This window comes from Pelophylax lessonae (genome assembly GCF_965119305.1).
Source record: "Pelophylax lessonae genome assembly, chromosome: 2".
In the NCBI taxonomy this organism is placed as follows: Eukaryota; Metazoa; Chordata; class Amphibia; order Anura; family Ranidae; genus Pelophylax; species Pelophylax lessonae.
Window position 1 is genome coordinate 107,602,871 of NC_138769.1, and position 21,961 is coordinate 107,624,831.

At 43.3% G+C, this 21,961-nt stretch overlaps 1 protein-coding gene across 1 annotated transcript in view; it reads left to right on the plus strand.

The window, feature by feature from the left end:
• The window catches only part of DCBLD2 (discoidin, CUB and LCCL domain containing 2), a 136,452-nt gene that overhangs the window by 81,844 nt on the left and 32,647 nt on the right, over positions 1-21,961 (plus strand). Inside the window, exons 4-7 of the mRNA XM_082245307.1 lie at positions 9,104-9,155; positions 11,465-11,537; positions 15,429-15,562; positions 21,639-21,679. Coding sequence (XP_082101433.1) covers positions 9,104-9,155; positions 11,465-11,537; positions 15,429-15,562; positions 21,639-21,679 — 300 coding nt within the window. The remainder of the gene's footprint in view (positions 1-9,103; positions 9,156-11,464; positions 11,538-15,428; positions 15,563-21,638; positions 21,680-21,961) is intronic.

Here is a 21,961-nt window from a genome sequence, read left to right on the forward strand (position 1 = left end):
AGAAAACAAATTGGCCAAAAATGTTAAAAAATTTTGATTTTTACATTTTTTTTTTGGGGGAATTTCATATAAAAAAAAATGTGAAAAATATTGTTGTTTTTGCAAAATTTACGCTCTTTTTTTTTTGTTTATAGCGCAAAAAGTAAAAATCGCACAGGTGATCAAATACCACCAAAAGAAAGCTCTGTTTGTGGGAAAAAAAGGACGTCAAATTAGTTTAGGTACAGTGTCGCACGACCGCGCAATTGTCAGTTTAAAGTCACACAGTAAAAAATCGCAAAAAAAAACCCTGGTCAGGAAGAGGGTAAAATCTTCCGGGGCTTGCCCAAGTGGTTAAAATAATGTGAGGTAAAATGGTTGTAAAGACTGAAGTTTTTTTTAACCAGAATGCATTCTCTGTATTAAGGTTAAAAAATCTATTTTCAGCTACCCCCCACCCCTCCCAAATACTTACCTGAGCCCCATTTTGATTTCTCGCTTTCTCGCTCACTCTCTCACTCCCACTGCTGTCAATCAAAACCAGTGATGAGGTGGCAGAGCTTCACTGTGTGTGTCAATGGACACACAGAGCACAGCTCGGGTTCAAGCGCACATGTATGCCACTATAGGAAGCCGCCTCTATGGTGGCACACAGAAAAGAGAAGGAGCCCAGGGCCCTGGCAGGGGACACCAGAAGAGGATCGGGGCGCTCTGTGCCAAATCATTGTAAAGAGTAGGTAAGTATAACTTGTTCGCGTGTTACAATCACTTTAAACTATTGCAGTTAGCCAATGCCTGCCTAACGTTGCAGGCAGGACTAAAATCAATGATAAAAAGTGACACTGGCTCTCTGCACTAGACTTTTTGCTAAGTCAGGCATTGACTTTGCGAAACACTTCAAAAGTTTTATTAAAGTGGAACGAACAATTGTTTTTTTACGCTTGTGTAAACTAGGCTGTCTGACTTCATGGGAGTTCTCAGTGCAAGTACGGAGACTTCAGGAAATGCTAACACACTTTTTCCTAAAAGGAGACTTCTGGATAAATATTGCTTTAATGGAAGTTCTGTATGCCCTGTCCGCTGGGATTTAAGCCTCACATGGCCTTTGCTGAACCTAGCTGTAGTTGTCATGTGTCTTCTTTCTCTGATTCCAGCCTCTGCTGTCTGTTCTTTGCTTTGGGAGGAGATTGGAAATTTCTGCTTTTATTACTGTGCCAAGAAATGCAGCTCTGTTTATTTCCTCTCTCTGGATACGTTTGCACAATACCCTTGAGATTCCATTTTTACTCAGTAATCAGATGAAATTAAGATTTCAATATATGCTCCAGAGCTTAGACTAAAATCTCCATCCTAATCTTCCATGGCACACTTGTTGGTGATGTAGCAGTCACATTAAGCTGTTTATATTCTTTTACATTGTTTTAGAAGTACAATGATTGCTTTTGTTTTTTATCTTAACATGCACAAAAATCATCCAAATAGTTGCTCACAACATAAGAAAATGGCATTTACTCTACAGAGCGCTTGATGTGCCTGGATAATAATGGCACTCCTTTTGAAACTGAAGTGACTTTGCCTATGTTGTAGTGGTGCCATCAGTCCCCTGCAGGCAGGAAAAAACACCCCTTCTCCTCTATGATCACTCAGACTGCACATTGTAGCTTTGTAGTCAGTCACAAGGAGAAAGGTTCCAGCAGGGGATTTGTGTCTGACAACTAAGAACTGCGCATGCACCAGGATTTACATGACTGTGTCATCTCTCCGTCAAGGAAGTAGATTGTGACCCTTGAAGATGACTGGACAAAAAGGTCTGTGTCCTCCTAGAGAGAAAAGCAGATGAGGGAATTGTAAAAGCAGATATGGAAGTACTGTAATCTCTTAAGAAAATACACTGCTCAAAAAAAATTTAAAGGAACACTTTGAAAACACATCAGATCTGGGGAAAAATATGATTATGGATATCTATACTGAAATGGACAGGGTAATGTTTTAGGAATGAAAGGGTGTCACATTGTTTAATGGAAATTAAAATGATCAACTTACAGGGGGCTGAATTCAAAGGCACCTCAAAAATCAAAGTGGAAAAAATGATACAGCAGGCTAGTCCATTTTGCTAAAATTTAATTGCAGCAGCTCAAAATGGTACTCAGTAGCTTGTATGGCCCCACATGCTTGTATGCATGCCTGACAACTTCGGGGCATGCTCCGAATGAGACGGATGGTGTCCTGGGGTATTTCCTCCCAGATCTGGACCAGGGCATCACTGAGCTCTTGAACAGACTGAGGTGCAACCTGGCGAGTGTCAGACAGACCGAAAAACATAATGTCCCAGAGGCGTTTTGTTGGATTTAGGTCAGGCAAGCGTGGGGGCCATTCAGTGATACCAATTCCTTCATCCTCCAGGAACAGACTGCATATTCTCCCCACATGAGGCCGGGTATTGTTGTGCACCAGGAGGAACCCAGGACCCACTGCACCAGCGTAGGGTCTGACATTGGGTCCAAGGATTTCATCATGATACGTATTGGCAGTCAGTGTGCCATTGGCTAGCCTGTAGCAGTCTATGCGTCCCTCCATGGATATGCCATCACTGACTCACCACCAAAGCGATCATGCTAAATAATGTTACAGGCAGCATACCATTCTCCACGGCTTCTCCAGACCCTTTCACGTTTGTCACATGTGCTCAGGGTGAACTTGCTCTCATCTGTGGCAGACCTGCCAATTCTGGTGTTCGATGGCAAAAGACAATCGAGCTCCATGGTGCCAGTCAGTGAGCACAGGGCCCACTAGAGGACGTCAGGCCCTCAGACATTCATACCAGTGGCCTGCTGGAGGTCATTTTGTAGGGCTCTGGCAATGCTCATCCTGTTCCTCCTTGCACAAGGGAGCAGATACCAGTCCTGCTGATGGGTTCGGGACCTTCTACCGCCCTGTCTAGCTGTAACTGCCTGTCTCCTGGAATCTCTTCCACGCTCTTGAGACTGGCAGACACCGAAAACCTTCTGGCAATGGCACGTATTGATGTGTCATCCTGGAGGAGTTAGACTGCCTGTGTGACCTTTTTATAGGGTCTAGGTATCTCCTCATGCTACCAGTAGTGACACTGACCCTAGTTAAATGCAAAACTAGTGAAAAACAGAGGAGTAGGGGGGAAAAAATGGCAGTGGCCACCCACCTGTATATAAAACCATTCCTATTTTGGAGGTCGTCTCATTGTTGCCCATCTACTGCACCTGTTAATTTCATTAACACCACAGCAGCTAATACTGATTAATAACCCTCCTGTTACTTAACTGACCAGATCAATATCCCAGGAGTTTAACCACATCCATACCGGCGCATAGTAATATGACGCCGGCAGGATGGCTTTACCGTTCCGGGCGGCCGTCATATGACGTCCGCCCGCTCTAGCTGCTACTGCGCGCCCCCCGGGGGCGCGCATCGCGGCGATCAGGGATGAGGCTCGTCCCTCGGACATAGCCCATCCCTGATCAAGGTAAACAGCCAATAGAAATTGGCTGTTTACCATGTGATCGGCTGTGTCCAATCACAGCCGGTCACAAATGTCAACAGAGAACACGGTAACTAGCTGTCACCGTGTTCTCCTCCTCACACACTGATCCTGTGTGAGGGAGATTGTGGTAACAGCTAGTTACCAAATACAGTGCACCCCAAACACACTGATTGCCCCCCCCCCCCCCAATAAAGAGCACCTGTAACTAGCCCATCAAAGTACCCGAGTACCTGTCACCAGCCCATCAGGTACTCTGATGACAGGTACTCGGGTACTCTGATGACAGGTACTCGGGTACTCTGATGACAGGTACTCGGGTACTCTGATGACAGGTACTCGGGTACTCTGATGACAGGTACTCGGGTACTCTGATGACAGGTACTCGGGTACTCTGATGACAGGTACTCTGGTACTCGGGTACTCTGATGACAGGTACTCTGGTACTCGGGTACTCTGATGACAGGTACTCTGGTACTCAGGTACTCGGGTACTCTGATGACGGGTACTCTGATGACGGGTACTCTGATGACGGGTACTCGGGTACTCTGACGGGTACTCGGGTACTTTGAGTACCTGTCAACGGAGTACCCGTCATCAGAGTACCTGTCACCTACCCATCAGAGTACCCGAGTACCTTCCACCTACCCATCAGAGTACCCGAGTACCTTCCACCTGCTCATCAGAGTACCTGACGCCTGAAGTACCCGAGTACTTGCCGCCTGCTCATCAGTACCCATCACTACCTATCACGTATCAGTACTGATCATCAGTACAGTATCACCTATCAGTATCAGTACTACTCATCAGTACCTATCACCTGCCTGTCACCTGCCCATCAGAGTACCCGAGTACCTGTCACCTGCCTATCGGAGTACCTGCCACCTGCTCATCAGTACCAGAGTACCTGTCGCCTGCCTGTCACCTGCCCAACAAAGTACCCGAGTACCTGTCACCCTTCATACAGCCACCATGTCCAAGTCCAAAAAGGTTTATATACGTCCTCCGTTTAAACCTAAATACCGGTGTTATGGAAGCAGATAGCTGCCATAACCCTGGTATTTTTTTAAACGGTGGACGGTTGGCTTTCTGATAAGGGTGGTCCCAGCGGCGGATTCGCCGTGGGATCACCCTTCCGGTATGGCGGAAGAGGTGCCCCCCCTCCCGCCGCGTCCGGTCCTTTTCCCCGCTTACTGGACCCGCCGGCAGCGGGGAAAACGATCCGGTCCCGGATCCTCACAGACAGGATGTTGAGTGAGGGCAAGCTTGCCCTCACTTGACTCTATGGTCTTGGAGGACCGGAGCTACGGAAAATATTGTTGCCTAGCAACCTATTTAAATGTCCTTTTTTTTTTTTTTTTCTTTTTTATTTTATATAATAATTCTTTTTTTTTTTTTCTATCTTTTAGTGTACTTGTGACATCTGAGGACTTTTTGACCCCAGATCTCACAAAAAAGAGGTCCTGTCGTGCCTTTTTCTATTACAAGTAATGTTTACATTTCTTGTAATAGAAATAAAAATGATCAATTTTTTTTTTTTGTTAAACGGTGTAAAAATAATAAATAAAATAAATAGTAAAAAAAAATTAAAGCGCCCTGTCCCCTTTAGCTCGCGCGCAGAACCGACGCATACGGAAACCCCGCCCACATATGTAAACGGTGTTCAAACCACACATGTGAGGTATCGCCGCGATCGTTAGAGCAAGGGGAATAATTTGAGCCCTAGACCTCCTCTGTAACTCAAAGATGGCAACCTGTAGAAATTTTTAAATTGTCGCCTATGGGGATTTTTAAGTACCAAAGTTTGTCGCCATTCCGTGAGCGTGCGCAATTTTGAAACATGACATGTTGGGTATCTATTTACTTGGCGTAACATTATCTTTCACATTATGGAAAAAAATTGGGCTAACTTTACTGGTTTCTTATTTTTTAATTAAAAAAAGTGAATTTTTTCCAAAAAAATTGCGTTTGGAAGACCGCTGTGCAAATACGGTGGGATAAAAAATATTGCAATAATCTCCATTTTAATCTCTAGGGTCTCTGCTAAAAAAAAATATATAATGTTTGGGGGTTCTAAGCAGTTTTCTAGCAAAACAACTGATTTTAGCTTGTAAACACCAAATGTCAAAAATAGGCCTAGGCAAGTGGCTAGAATGCATGATGATGCTCCTTGGATGTTGGGCCCCTCTATATGGCTAGGCTGTGAAAAAGTCTCACACATGTGGTATTGCCATACTCAGGAGGAGTGGCAGAATGTATTTTGGGGTGTCATTTTTGCTGTGTACATGCTATGTGTTAGGAATATCCTATAAATTGACAACTTTGTGTAAAAAAAAAAAAAAGTTTTTATTTTTTTCCCACATTTTCCAAAAACTTGTGGAAAAAAATGACATGTTCAAAGGACCCATAATGCCTCATAGAATATACGTTGGAGTGTTTGCTTTCCAAAATGGGGTCATTTTGTGGACTTTTCCATTGTATTGGTGCTCTAGGGCAGTGGTTCTCAATTCCGGTCCTCGGGACCCACTAACAGGCCAGATTTTAAGTATTACCTTGGGGGATGCAGACTAGAATACTGCAATCACTGAGCAGCAAATGAGATCACCTGTGATGTAATTTAGTTATCTTGCAAACCTGGCCTGTTGGTGGGTCCCGAGGACCGGAGTTGAGAACCACTGCTCTAGGGCCTTGAAAAGTGTGATAGGTAGTAAGAAAGTTTTATGTGTATTTATGCTCCTAAAATGCCTTATGGTGCTACTTGGACATGGAGTCTCTTTTTGTGGCCAGGCTGTGTAACAGTCTCACACATGTGGTATCACCATACTCGGAAGGAGTAGCAGAATGAATTTTGGGGTGTCATTTTTGCTGTGTACATGCTATGTGTTAGAAATAGCTTATAAATTGACAACGTTTTAGGAAAAAAAAGAAAAAAACATTTTTTTCTTCATTTTCCCAAGAATTGTGGGAAAAAATTATAACTTCAAAAAACTCACCATGCCTCTTACTAAATACCTTGGACTGTCTACTTTACAAAAAGGGGTCATTTGGGGGGTATTTGTACTAGCCTGACATTTCAGGGCCTCAAGAAAGGAGATCAGTACATCTGGTGTGATCAATTTTCAGTAATTGGTACCATAGCTTCTAGACTCAATAACTTTCACACAGACTAAATAATATACACTAATTTGAGTTAATTTTACCAGAGATATGTAGCAGTATAAATTTTGGCCTAAATGTATGAAGAAAAATTTATTTTTTGCAAAATTGTATAATGGAAACTAAAAAAAAGTGTTTTTTTTTCAAAATTTTTGCTCTTTTTTTGCTTATATCACGAAGAAAAAAAACCCAGTTGTGATCAAATACCACCAAAAGAAAGCTCTATTTGTGTGAAAAAAATGATAAAAATTTTGTTGGGTTACAGTGTAGCATGACTGAGCAATTGTCATTCAAAATGTGAGAGTGCTGAAAGCTGAAAATTGGTCTGGGAAGGAAGGGGGTCTAACTGCTCTGTATGGAAGTGGTTAATTAACTTGATGTTATACTCCGATTAAAAAGTGTTCCTTTCATTTTTTTGAGCAGTGTATAATTACCTGTGTCATAGAGTGGAGAGACATTAGAACACCTGTCAGTTTTTAATGCTGTCTATGCCCCCATTAAGGCAATTCACCCTCGGTATTTGTCCTGTTTACAATTACCATTGAAAGCAAAAGAAAATGCCAACTTTTTTGTTGTCCCCAGAAAAGTAAGAAGGGTAATTTTTCCAAAGGGGATACTAGTACTGGTGACCTGGGGGTCCCCAAGTTTTTCTCTTAATTTGCACGGAAGTAAACCGTTTGAGGGACATCGGTTCCCTAAATGCCCTCCAGTGCTGCTAATCTGTGCCCACCAGTGCCATCTATCATTGCCCATCAGTGCCACCCAACAGTGCCCATCAGTGAAGGAGAAAAATTACCTGTTTGCAAAATTTTTTAACCAAATATGAAAAACGTTTGTTTTTTTTTTTTTTACATTTTCAGTCTTTATTTTTTTGCTAAAAAAAAAAAAAACAGTGGTGATTAAATACCATCAAAAGAAAGCTATATTTGTGTGGAAAAAAATAATTTCATTTGGGTATATTGTAGCATGATCGTGCAATTGTCATTCAGAGTCTGACAGCACTAAAAGCTGAAAATTGGCCTGGTCAGGAAGGGGGTATAGGTGCCAAGTAAGCAAGTGGTTAAAATAGTACTGCATACCATTGCTTGGATTAGGGTTGCCACCCCATCGCTTTAAAACCAAACTCATATTAATTGCACAAATTGATTGCAGATAAGGCACTAAGTGAGTTTAATTACCACCTTAAACTGCCACAGAACCTGTGTATTTATTGTGTTCAGTTTTAAAGGGGTTAAGCTGCCAACCCTAGCTTTAATACTGTTTCCTGATGAAACTGCCAGTAATATACTACTTGTCATAGGATGAGAGCATTTACTTTCCTTGAAAAGGGGTTTGGTTCCTCAGACCAAAAGGGGAAAGAAAGTGGGATTTTGTAGGCAAATAGTGAAATATGAAAATTTATTAGAAAATTATATACATCAAACAGTAAAATTGAGAAAGAATGTGGGTATGATACAAAATCATGTGGGTACTGTACAATCAACATTATGAACCATTTTACTTAAGACTCGGAGTGGTGATTCCCGGTTGTAGAACTGGGGTTCCGACGCGTTTCGGCATTAATGTAATAGCCTTAATCAAGGAAACAATCACCAAACTCTATGAAGTGAAAAGTGAAGAAATAGCAAAAAATTAGTGCTGAACAAGTATATTACTGTATAATAATCACATCGTTTTTTCTGGTTGTGTACCTAAAATGCAGAGATGATTGTCCCCATTAGAAATCGGTGGGAGTGGTCTGTAGTCCGCAGCCCCCAGGGTTGCTACTGGATACTGAGCGGGTTTGGTCTGGAAAGTAAATGAGGTGTTGAGGCAGGCAAATTGCCAATTCTATATGTAAAAATTTAAATAAAAAAAGGGGATCAAATTACTGTGACCCACGGATGGTGTATCCAGATAGGTGGGGGTGGGTGTCCTGGGGTATATATGTATATATACCACTCTCATGCCCCAGATTTCCGGTCTTCTGAAAAATAGAAGAGGGAGTCTGTAGATATAACCAAGTTTTAAAGAACGTAGAAAAGATCATGTTTATAAAGGCTGAACAAGTGTTTTTTTTTTTTTTTTTTTTTTTTTTTTAACTTACCCTACAGATGTAACAAAACCCTTTCAATGGCATTTTTAAAAGACCAAAAGTGTTTCATTGTTGGTATTTACAGAGCAGCCTGAGATTTATCTGTGATGTGAAGGTTTTCTGAGGCTGCTGCTGGTCGGTGCATCTTATAGGTGGCTGTAATGCTTGTCTGCAGCATTTCCCCCACTTCTTCCCCCCCCCCCACAGATTCTCCTATATTACTGTATAGTAGATTGTATTGGTTCCCCTTGTCACCTGCAGCTGTTACTAAATTTCCAAGCATGCCCTATGTGCCCTCTCTTCAATGCTCAATTGTATATGTTACTTACTGACTGGAGCGCTAAGTTTTTTATTATTTTATGTGTATTTTCTTGTTCTAGATCTCATTACATGTTTGGACAAAGCAAGTCGGTTCTCACAACCTGAATACAGGTAACAGTTACATGTGGCAAAGTAGTTAAAGGCTCAGTCCACATTTGCAACCATGTGTTATGTTGCACCCATATTTAGGCTATCAATGTAGCTGGGATAGAGAGGAAAGTTTTTATTGGGGTCACTTGTATTGGTGATAACTCTCGAATGGGGGGGAAAAATTATAGAATATATATAATGTGGGGAAAAAAATTGAAAAAGTATTTAAACGTCTTGAAATGTTACACTTTTTGTCATGTTACAACCAAACACGTAAATGTATTTTATTGGGATTTTATGTGATAGACCAACACAAAGTGGCACATCATTGTGAAGTAGAAGGGAAATGATAAATGGATTTTACTTTTTTTTTTTTTTTTTTTTTGTAAATATGTGAAGTGTGGCATGCATTTGTATTCAGCCCCCTTTACTTTGATACCCCTAACTAAAATCTAGTGGAATCAATTGCCTGCAGAAGTCGCCCAATTAGTAAATAGTCCACTTGTGTGTAATTTAATCTCAGTATAAATACAGCTGTTCTGTGAAGCCCTCAGAGGTTTGTTAGAAAACCTTAGTGAACAAACAGCATCATAAAGAGCAAGGAACACATCAGACCAGTCAGGGATAAAGTTATGGAGAAGTTTAAAGCAGGGTTTGATTATAAAGAAAAAAAATATCCCAAGCTTTGAACATCTTATGGAGCACTGTTCAATCCATCCGAAAATGGAAAGGGTATGGCACAACTGCAAATCTACCAAGACTTGGCCATCCACCTTAACTGACAGACCGGTCAAGGAGAGCATTAGAGCAGCCAAGAGTCCCATGGTAACTGGAGGAGCTGCAGAGTTCCACAGCTCAGGTGAGAGAATCTGGCCACAGGGCAACTATTAGTCGTGCACTCCACAAATCTGGCCTTTATGGAAGAGTGGCAAGAAGAAAGTCGTTGTTGAACAAAAGCCATAAGAAGTCCTGTTTGCAGTTTGCAAGAAGCCATGTGGGGGACACAGCAAACCTGTGGGAAAAAAGTGCTCTGGTAAGATGAGACCGAAATTTGAACTTTTTTGGCCTAAAAGCATAATGCTATGTGTGGCTGAAAATGGAACACTACACATCACCCTGAACACACCATTCCCACTGTGAAAAACCCTAAACATACAGCCAGAGCTACAATGGAATGGTTTAGATCAAAGCATATTCATGTGTTAGAATGGCCCAGTCAAAGTCCAGACCTAAATCCAAGACCAGACTTAAAAATTGCTGTCCAAAAGCTCCCCATCCAACCTGACAGAGCTTGAGCTATTTTTCAAAGAGGAATGGGAAAAAATGTCCCCCTCTAGATGTGCAATGCTGGTAAAGACATACTCTAAAAGACTTGCAGCTGTAATTGCAGCGAAACGAGTTTCTACAAAGTGTTGACTCAGGGCTGAATACAAATGCAGGCCACACTTTTCACATATTTATTTGTAAAAAAAAATCTAAAAACCATCTATCACCACTTTGTGTTGGCCTATCACCTGAAATCCCAATAAAATACATTTTACGTTTTTGGTTGTAGGGGTATGAAAACATTCATGTTGTAAGCCCCCGTTCACACTGGGGCGATCCGACTTCCCCAGGCGACCACACAGGTCGCGGCACGCTGCTAGCACCGCGACCTCGGAGTGGCCGGCACAGACTTCATAACGTTGAACTCTATGCAGGTCACTCCGGGTCGCCCCAACGAAGCTCCGGACCTTTTTTCTTTGTCGGAGCGACTTGTGTCGCTCCTATTAGAACAGGTCCATAGCTTCTGTATGGCAGGCGACCTGTGAGGCGACCAGGTCGCCTCACAGGTCGCCCCAGTGTGAACGGGGGCTTAAGAGCAGTGCTGATTTATTTATTTATTTTTTTTAAGCTCGTACCCATGCAAACAATCTAGTCCAGCCATACGTGGATCGAAATTCAGCAGGGGCCAGCCGAATTTCAATCCATGCATTGGCACCCTGGTTGTACAGAAGTGGACCTACTGATCGGCTTCTGTACAACCAGCCTGTCGGGTTTTTCCTGAACGATCAGTGCCTCTGGCTATAGCCAGCAGCACTGATCATTGTATTCTGATGGTGGGGAAGGCTCCCTGCCGTTGGCACACAATAGCACAGTGGAAGGATTTCCCCATCCACATTAATTGTGTGGTTTGGGGAATCTGATAATTTTGAATGTATGGGCTGCCTAAGCTTCACTGCTAATTTACTGTTCAATTTTTAGCAATACCATTATATCTTATTTGTTGTTTTACCATTCTTGTTCCATATGCGTAGTCTCTTAATTTTCTTGTAATTTTTATCCTGCAGAAAATACTGCCCTGCTGGATGTCTGACACCTTTTGGGGAAATCTCAGGGACCATTCCTCTTGGCTATAGGGATGTATGTATTCTGTTTTCTTCTCTTCTAATTTTTGCAGTTTTCCGTTTTGAGGTCATTTCTTTACCAACAATAACATATAATCTAAAACCCATTCTAACTAGTAGTAGTAGTACACTTTTGTGTTTTCTGTTGCCGCACCCTTTTATGTTTATCATCAAGTGATCCACGTCTTTTACTTCTTTGCATACTTGTGCCATATTAGTTACTCAAGGCGTTAGCAATTTGACAGGCCTACAATTTTACCCTCCATATTTCTTATAGGACAGGCTTACTTTAAGCCAAGGCAAGAAACAGAAGTTGAAGTTTTTATTGACATTTTAAAGAAGCCGTAACCATTTCAAGGGGAGACTGGTGGGCTTAGCCTACACTTGTAATCATACTTTTGCAGTAGTGATGTGATATTTCTCTCCCACTTTTTTTTCTCCGTTTTCTTGATGTTGGAAGATTCCATGTAGACAATAGGGCTGACACCAGATTCTGACACAAAAGGCAGCCAGTCGGCAAAATAACATTTAATTAAAGAGGCTGTAGTCCCACCCAGTAGCAGCGAGGAAAGTTGTCACAGTTGGACTTGTAAAAAAAAATGGAGGGTACTTTGACAAGCACAGTTGCAGTGTTTCTTAGAATGCTTTCCTAATGCTCTGAGTACGTTTTGCTCGGAGGCATTCTTTAATTGAAAACCTAATGCGTCTTCGTCTCAAGCAATATGGGGATTTTACAGTTATTCATCAGGGCTGTGTGCCGGTTCGTTCACATTAATTAAACTGATGGGATTACAGAGCATTCTTTTTAATGAGCTGCAAGTATCAGGGTTTAAAAGTTCATAAAGTTCATGGGTTTTTTTTCTGGGAAGTCTGTATAATGTAGCTTTTTTTTTTTTTTTTTTTTTTTTTTTTTTTTTTTTATATTTTTTTTTATACTGGAAAACAGTTGTTCTATCCACATGGTTAATTGCAAAAACATGTTTCCTTCAAGTGATTCTTAAAGAAGCCCTATAACTTTTTATAGTTTTCACCAGTACCAGAAGTAGTAAACATTCTATGTACAGTGGCAGCCTAAAATAGAATACAGACAAAATGTTGGGGTGGTAGAGAATGACGTGTGTATATGTATGTATGTATGTATGTATGTATATATATATATATATATATATATATATATATATATATATATATATATATGTATATATATATGTATATATATATGTATATGTGTATATATACGCAAACCTGACCTGTTTGAATACTTGACTAGTCAGTCAACTAGCACTCTTAGTAGATACAGTAGAATGCCAAGCTGTGTCTCACTATTTTCACCACAAGAGGCAGGAATACCCAAGTCATCTGATATGCATTCAGGTCCAGGGTTCCCGACCCTGCCCTTTCCCGGCTTGTAAAGCTGGATACATACTATACAATTTTCTTTAGATATTTTTCCTTTAGATTTACCAAAACCATATAATATGAGGTCAGACCTAAACACTTTCAATTTATATGCAATCAGGCAGGCCCTTGCATAACATAATTGAAGGGAAATCTACCAACAAAAGTTGTATAGTGTGTATCCAGCTTAAGCCTCACTGTTTGCCAATGATGCTGCCCATAACAACAGAGGGCCATTAGTGAGGCTTACAAGATTGGAGGGTGTGGGATCAGGCTCCCTGATACAGCAATTCAGGAGGTAAGAAAACATTGGATCAAGGACCCAGATGTGTACACCTTTAGGTTTAGTACCAAAAGTTTTTTTTTTTTTTTGATCATCAATATAATACTATGAGTGACACAATTGGCTTAAAGTGATTGTAAAAGATCATCTTTGGGAACAAAAAACCCATTCAGTGTAAAATACATTATATTACCAAAAGTATTGGGATGCTTGCCTTTACACGCACATGAAAGTTAATGGCATCTCAGTGTTAGTCCGTAGGGTTCAATATTGAGATGGCCCACCCTTTGCAGCTATAACAGCTTCAACTCTTCTGGAAAGGCTTTTTCACAAGGTTTAGGAGTGTGTCTGCAGGAATGTTTGACCATTATTCCAGAAGAGCATTTGTGAGGTCAGGCACTGATGTTGGACTAGAAGGCCTGGTTTGCAGTCTCCGCTCTAATTCATCCAAAAGGTGTTCGGTTGAGATCAGGGTTCTGTGCAGGCCAGTCAATTTCCTCCACCCCAAACTCGGTTATCCATGTCTTTATGGACCTTGCTTTGTGCACTGGTCCAAATAAATTGGTAGAGGGGGGTATTATGGTGTGGGGTTGTTTTTCAGGGGTTGAGCTTAGCCCCTTCGTTCCAGTGAATGAAACGCTTAAGACGTCCGCATACTAAAACATTTTGGACAGTTTCATGCTCCCAACTTTGTGAGAACAATTTGGGGTTGGCCCCTTCCTGTACAAACTTGACTGAGCACCAGTGCACAAAGCAAGGTCCATAAAAACATGGATGAGTGAGTTTGGGGTGGAGTAACTTAACTGGTCTGCACAGTCCTGGCCTTACCCTGATCGATCACCTTTGGGTTGAATTGGAGAGGAGACTGAAAGCCAGGCCTCCTTGTCCAAAATCAGTGCCTGACCTCACAAATGCACTTCTGGAAGAATGGTCAAAAATTCCTATAGACACACTCCTAAACCTTGTGGAAAAGCCTTCCCAGAAGAGTTAAAGCTGCAAAGGGTAGTCCATATTGAACCGTACGGACTAAGACTGGGATGCCATTGACGTGCATGTAAAGGCAGGCGCCCCAATACTTTTGGTAATATAGGGCAGAAATGAAAGGCAAAACATTTTGGTAGATTTTTTTTTTTTATCACATTCCCTCTGTTCTCAGCTGCATAAGAGCTACGGGGAGGAGGAGAAGCAGCAGCACACTGAGATTGCCAGTGAATAGCTGTGCAGTGGGGACGTGTCAGGACAAGTCTGACTTTTGGAGGAGAGCTAAACCACAGTGTGCTCTCCTGCTTAGTGTGGTCAGTTTTTAGCAGGGACACCAGGGATTTCTCATAAAGGAAGCAATACAAAGAGCACAGGATACTTTCTCATACATAATACAGCAGGCACATATCCGGAATATGAAATGTTGGGGTAATAAACGCTTTAAACCTGGCTATACTCTCCAACATTTTTTCATAAAGTAAAATGATAAAGATCTATGCACAGAATAAACCATTTTCCTAGCAGGTCACTGTTACCCTATCTGACACAACTCTTCCATAGACTAGAGCGTCTTCTTGCAGCCTTCCCCTTCCCTACCTGTGCATATATTACAAGCATAGCCCTAGATTTACCCCAATGGTTCAAGGGATGGGAAGCTGTAGAAACAGAAACACGCATCTTTCTGAAATGTTTTTATGCTCTGCTTACCCAACACCTTTAAAAGAATCCTATAATAGGAGAAATATGGAGGCTTCCATTGCTCATCTGTCCATTTGAAAATGCTACTTGCCTTGCAGTCCTGCTGATGCTTGGACTTAAATATGTTTTTGAGTCACTGGCCTGGAATAAGCCTGAGTAAAGGAATTCAGATTTTTTGTTTCACGTACTTGTCTATTCCTGGTCAGTGACTCAGTAGTATTAAAGCTGAATATTTTCAAAAGGAGGCCAGCAATGGCATCCCACATATTTCTGGGTGAACTTGTGCATTTAGTTTCTCTTGACCAAACAAATTCCAGTTTTCACTATTCATCTGATTTTGAATGGCTAGTTTGAGCATGGCAGGTGGTCACTACATATGTTGAGAAAGGTTTGTTATGCTATTTGAGGGGAAGATGGGAAAAAAGATTTTTGACAGTTGGAATATAGCCACCGACTATCGATTTTGTTGTAAATGTCCATTGTTGATTATAAAGAATTGATATTCTCTTCTATAATGTAACTCTGCTTTTCTTTATTTTTTTTTAGTCGTCATTGCTATGTATGGCGGGCATACATGCTGGAGTTGTATCTAATGCACTTGGAGGACCAATCAGTGTTGTTATTAGTAATGGTATTGCGTATTATGACACTGCTCAGGCAAACAACATTACATCTAAAGTGTAAGTACTTTTAAGTGTGCTTCAGACATCTCCTCCCTCTGTACCGGTCTACCCGTACACTGGTTGCTTTGAGAAACGGTTACAGTGGACCTGTCACTAGAGAAAATTGTGACTTACTTGCCAGATAACATCTTGAGAAGTTAATTTCTCTAACGCCCTCTGACAGACGCAGCCACTTCATAGTTTCCTCACAAATGGGTAATGCGCCCTACTTACAGGAGTAAGACTAGGCAGTGAAACTATTAGAAAAACTTTTCACTAGACACACCCTTAAGGGCTGTCCTATCAGACATTACCCCAGACACACCGTGCTTACTAATCAGTTTTTAGCTGCCTAGTGTTAGGAGTAGGACCTAGGTTTCCCTGCTGGGACTCTGGTCTCAGTTTATTTTCTTTGAGAAATGTTTAATTTTCTTTACTCACTATCACTAGCTAGTGTCAGGGGGATCCTCCTGGTATACTACAAGCGACAGCCGGGTTGGGGTTTCGCACTGGATAATCTAGATGATTATGGACTCCCAGCCTTTCCAACGAGCGTGAGCAGGTTGTTGTCCGCTCAGGCCTCGGCACGACGGTGCCCCGACGGTTGGGGACAAGCCTGCTAACAGAGTTTTTCGCTGGGACGCATCACCCTGGAACGCCCTGAGTTGCAGCGTACCCTTCTTGGCTGGCAGCACCCCCACTCCGTGTGGGAGGCGAGCTGCCTCTGAGCGGAGCCCGCGATCCATGGTATGGTGAGTGATGCTGCCCCCCCCCCCATGTCCCTGGGACAGTCATCGGTGGGGAAGATGGGGGCCCACTCCTGGGGATGTCAGAGCTGCGGTCTCTTTAAGATCCCCCTTGCCTGTCAGGACAGGTCCGGCCCTCTCTGCTCCTAATGGGGGCCCTATAGCGGCGTCTAACGCCGGGGGGGGGGGTATATGGCTACTACCTTGTCCTGGGGGGTTCCCTGTGGTGGATTGCCGCGGTGGCCTTGTTCCCTGGGCTCCTGATCGCTGGCGCCATGTTCAGGCGTCATTTTGGGTGTGGACAGCCAGGCTGCATCAATGTAAGGGCAGCAGCCATTTTCGTCCTTGCTGTGTGTTTGGCGCCATTTTCGGGCGCCATCTCTGATGTTGGCCATTTTCCCTGTGCTTTTCCTATACTTTCCTATGGCAAAATGTTAATGTGTCTCAGGTGGGTTCGGCCTCTAGTGATATTTGGTCACTTCCTCCCAGGACTTTTAACTTGCAGGCGGCATGGAGAACGGTTGATGATCCAGTTAAGACACAGTAAGGGGTCTTCAGACCCTTTGGGCATTCTTCAGACCCATTTAGCTCTTATCAGTTTGGCTACTAGCTAAAGGGGGGACTCCTGCGGTAGCGCAGTTTAGCGGTGCGGACCGCTATTGCGGATTTAAAGGGCCAGTGTACTTTTTTTTTTTTTTTGTCTAATTGCCAACATGGAGTCCCAGAGTGATAATTTCCCCACTGATCTTGTGTGTGCATCCGGGACATCCGGGTCGCCTTCCCTAGCATCTCTGTCTGCAGCCATTGAAACTCTGGCGTCCAAGGTTGATCTTGTCATGTCACAAGTTCCTATTCAAAAACGGCTGATACCCTCTCAATCTTCTGATTCAGAGCCTGAAGTGGATGCCACGGACACTGCCCTCCCTGAGGGATCCCTGTCCTCCCATTCGGACAGCGAGGAGGAGTCCTCAGCTGCAGCGCGGAACCGCGCTTTGGTGGAAGCACTTGTTCGCTCTGTCAGGGAGACTTTGCATATTGATGATGAGCCCACACAGTCAGGAAGGCGGGTTGTCTTCGGCTCCCGCAAAGCCCAGAAGTCGGGTCAGGTTTTCCCTTGCCCCGAGGAGGTTCACATGCTGGCGGTGCCCAAGCTTTTTCGGCGCTGTTACCCTTTTGCTGACTCATTTTCCAATCGCTGAACAGTGTCCCCTAAGGTGGACCACACTGTTTCCCGGTTGAATAAATCCACGGTGGTTCCCGTGGAGGGCTCCCCGGTGTTTAAGGCCCTGGTGGACAGGCACATGGAATCTTTCCAGCCACCTACACTTGGTGGCGGGCTCACTCCTCCCTCAAGCCTGTGTTTGCCTCCGTGCTTGTTTCTCATACGGTCACGGAATGGATTAAGGTGCTTAAGAGCAACCTGCTGGCGGAGTCTGTTCCCCCCCGACTCTCATCAAGCTCACGGATCAAGTGGCCCAGGCCATGGTTTATCTGCGACGTGGCTCTGAACCAGGCTCCCCTGGTTGCAAGAGTATCTGCGGTGGGGATTGCTTTTCTTCGCATGGTATGGCTGAAGAGCTGGTCGGTGGACCAAGCTTCTAAGAAAACAGTGTCTGATCTCCCCTTTTTGGGGGGAACGGCTTTTTGGTGACTCCTTGGATGAGTTAATCAAGGGTCTCAAGGGGGTAAGAGTACTCTTCTACCCCAGTCCGGGAAGGTAAAGCACCCCGCGGTAAGTGGGGTCCCTCCTTCAAGGCTCACCAGGGGCTTTTTTGTGCCTCGGGCACAGGAAAAGGGTAAACCGTTCAAAGCCTCCGGCGGAACTAAGAAGCTTAGTCAGATAAGGCTCCTCCGAGGAGATCCCCTTTCCCGCCGTGGGATCTAAATATGGTTTTGTCCGTTCTGCAACGGTCTCCCTTTGAGAATATCAGAGATATCTCTCTGCCTTTGCTGTCTCAGAAATTGCTTTTCTGGTGGCTATCACCTCTGAGTTGGTGGCTCTGTCTTGCCGTTCGCCTTATCTGGTCATTCATAGGGATAAGGTTGTTCTACGGCCCAAACAATCTTTTCTTCCTAAGGTGGTGTCTGCCTTCCACCTTAATAAGACATTATTTTGCCTTTGCTTTGCGCGAAGCCCATGCATTCCAAGGAATTTGCTCTGCATTCGCTGGATGTGGTTCGGGCGATCAGGGTTTACCTGTCGGCCACAGAATCTTTTTGGACGTCTGATTCCCTGTTTGTCCTTCCTGAGGGACCTCGTAAGGGTTTGGCTGCGTCCCCTGCAACCATTTCCAAGTGGATCAGACAGACGATTGTTCAGGCCTATTCACTAAAGGGTCAGGTGCCTCCATTCCCTGTGAAGACGCATTCTACTAGAGCTCTGAGTGCCTCTTGGGCTTTTCGCCATCAGGCTTCGGTTGCTCAGGTGTGTAAAGCGGCGACCTGGTCGTCTGTGCACACTTTTACAAAATTCTACAAGATTGATTTGATGGCATCCTCGGATGCTTCCTTTGGCTGCAAGGTTTTGCAGGCTGCTGTTTGCTGAAGAGAAACGGTCTCTTCATGGGGTGAATTTTCATTTTGGGGTTAGCTCCTGTTGGTTGAGCTCCTGTTGCCCTGTTAGCTACGTAGTTTTCTGGCCTTGATGGATCGTTACCGTTTTGTTGGTTGCGTTCTTCCCACCCCTCATGCCTACACTGACATCCCATTTGTGAGGAAACTATGAAGTGCCTGCGTCTGTCAGAGGATGTAAGAGAAAATAGAATTTTTGTAAGAACTTACCGTAAAATGCTTTCCTCTGAGTCCTCTGACAGACGCAGCCCCTCTATTTTGGGGTTGGTTGGCTTTTTCCTTCGTGCTTACTAATCAGTTTCGTAGGAAGCAGTGATGTGTCTGGGGTAATGTCTGAGGGGACAGCCCCTAAGGGTGTGTCTAGTGAAAAGTTTTTCTAATAGTTTCACTGCCTAGCCTTACTCCTGTAGAGGGCGCATTAACCATTTGTGAGGAAACTATGAAGTGGCTGCGTCTGTCGGAGGACTCAGAAAATAATTTTACGGTAAGTTCTTACAAAAATTCTATTTTTGCACACTACATGGGCCAACAGGCCAAAGAAGATGCAGCATATAAAAACTGACTTAGAAACATAATTTCAAGCATTCTGGTATGCTTGCTGCTTCCACAAATGATATACACTTTTCTATAGATTGCAGGGGCAAGTAGAAAGGCACACACTTTGTTGTGGAATACAGGCAGCCCGACATAATTCCTACGCTTGCTACAAACATGAGCTTCAAGAATGCCTGTATTGACATTTTGAAATTTGATGTGCTGAACTCGTCAGTGTGATTAAAATATGGTGTGTCTGCTTTTGACTTGGATCTCATTAAACTTGCCAGCAAGCAGACTATTGGTAAACCCTCATTTTGATTTTTACCTACAGGTAAATATCTATAAAGGTAAAATGTATAAAAGGTTATAATAAAGTTTACCTGTAGGTAAAATGAATATCTCCTAAATGTGTACAAGTTAGGAGATATTCCAGCGAGCAGCAGCCAGTGACTTCACCGGCACATGCACTCTAAAGGATCGGCATACCAGTGTCGTTCCTTCAAAGCTGTGTATCGTGGCCAAGACTCCTATGTGCACGCGTGGGAGTGATGTCATTGCGGCTCACTCATTCAAGCGGCTGCAGTCCGCGAACCCAGAAGAAAGACCAGGTGAAGAGGGAAGCCTCTGCAGAGGTGGCAACGTGCCTCTGGAGGGCTTAATTTCAAGGGAAGTCTTTCATAATGTGCTAATATGTGGTGCATACTAGCACATTAAAAGTTTACTACTGCTTTAATGTTAGGGTAGCCTGTAAGCTTGCGTTGGTTCTTTGCCTCTTTTGTCATGTGATTGCTAATAGAAGTCACATGCAACTAGACTTGTTCTGTAACCTTGAGGATATTTTGAAGGTTCTCTTAAGCAGCTTCTGCAGTTCAAAACTTGAATAAGCTGTAAATCCTTTTTTTACATTACAGAACAAGTCAAGTTAAAATATGGCTAAACTGCAATAGACAATAAAAAGGTGCTAGGCGCAAAGTTCTTAAGTTCCGTAACTCATAGCAGACGAGCAGAGATTAAGGCAAGACAATACAGGGGGGAACGGGTACCTATTTTTGACAGGTACCCTTCCCCACTTCCGGGATACGGCGACGCGGAGCCGTCCCTCGGAAGCTGGGCTCCCTCCTCCGCCGCCGAGCCAGTAGGAATGCACAGCGCTCTTCGCGCATGCGCAGTAGGGACCCGCCCGAGAACATGGAAACATCAGCTGCGGTGCCGATATCGCTGGACTCCAGGACAGGTAAGTGTCCTAATATTAAGTCAGCAGCTACAGTATGTGTAGCTGCTGACTTTTAATTTTTGGAGGGAGAGGCGAAACTCTGCTTTAATTTGCAAATTACAGCACTTTCATACACTAAACCAGCCACTATTGAAACATTTGTAAATGTAATTGATAATTTGTAAGTTAATTCTTTAAAGCAGGGATCCTCAAACTACGGCCCTCCAGCTGTTGCAGAACTACACATCCTATGAAGCATTGTAAAACTCTGACATTCACAGACATGATGAGAATTTTAGTTTCCAAACAACTGGAGGGCTATAGTTTGAAGTCCCCTGCATTAAAGTGTTCATAAATGTACCATTTTTATTATAACAAACATGTTATACTTGTGCCAGCTCTGTGCAGTGGTTTTGCACAGTGTGGCCCTGAACCTCCCCTTCTGGAGCCCCCGCCGGCGATTTTGGTTCCTCCTCCTATTCTTCATGCTATGGGGGCACACACTGCCAAGATGTGTAGGTCTTTGGAGATGCGCTCCATAGACGCACACAGTGGGGCTCTGCTTCCTCCTCACTGCATTTGATTGACAGCAGCCAATGGCTCCTGCTTCTGCAGAGACCCTGTGTGAAGAGAGTGCGAGCGCTGCATTTCTTCTTTCTTCCTGTTTCACACATGGAAGGGGGAGGGCAGAAAGCTATACAACATTTTTTACCCTAAAGCATTCGGTGCTTTTTTTTGGCTTGGGAACCGCTTTAAGGCGCGGTGTTAACATTTGCATTTAGTTATGCATAGGCCAGCACTTACTAATGCAGCTCCTTACACAATTAACCTGCTGGTTTCGGAGCTCTTCTCTACTCGACAAGGCTGGCATAGATGGTGTACAGGTGTAACTAGTGGATAAATTCACCTACACTTGGAAGCACCTTGTATTAATGCAAAGGGTACGGTTCTGTGTTTGTATATTATTTTTTAAGCTTATTTAAATACCTTTTTCCAATTATGTAATGTTTTTGTGTATTTCTCACAGGGGTCCTTTGTCTACAACTCTCTTCACATTCAAGACTACTGGTATGTGTTTTGCATGGTTTTCCTCAATGAATAGGTGAATGGCAAGTGGCACATATATTACAAGAAATCTGTATCTATTGCTGAAAACGGTGTTGTATAAAACTGCCTAGATAGAACCTGAACCCAAAAGGTGACCTAATTAAGGTTTACGGAGTAAGATATGATGTATGAGAGCAATTCTCAGTTGTGTTGTGGAGTGGGATAAATTCTATAGAATGTATTTTATCAATGACTGTGTTTTTATTGTTTTATTTTACTCTGCACCCACATCCTCTTTTGTTT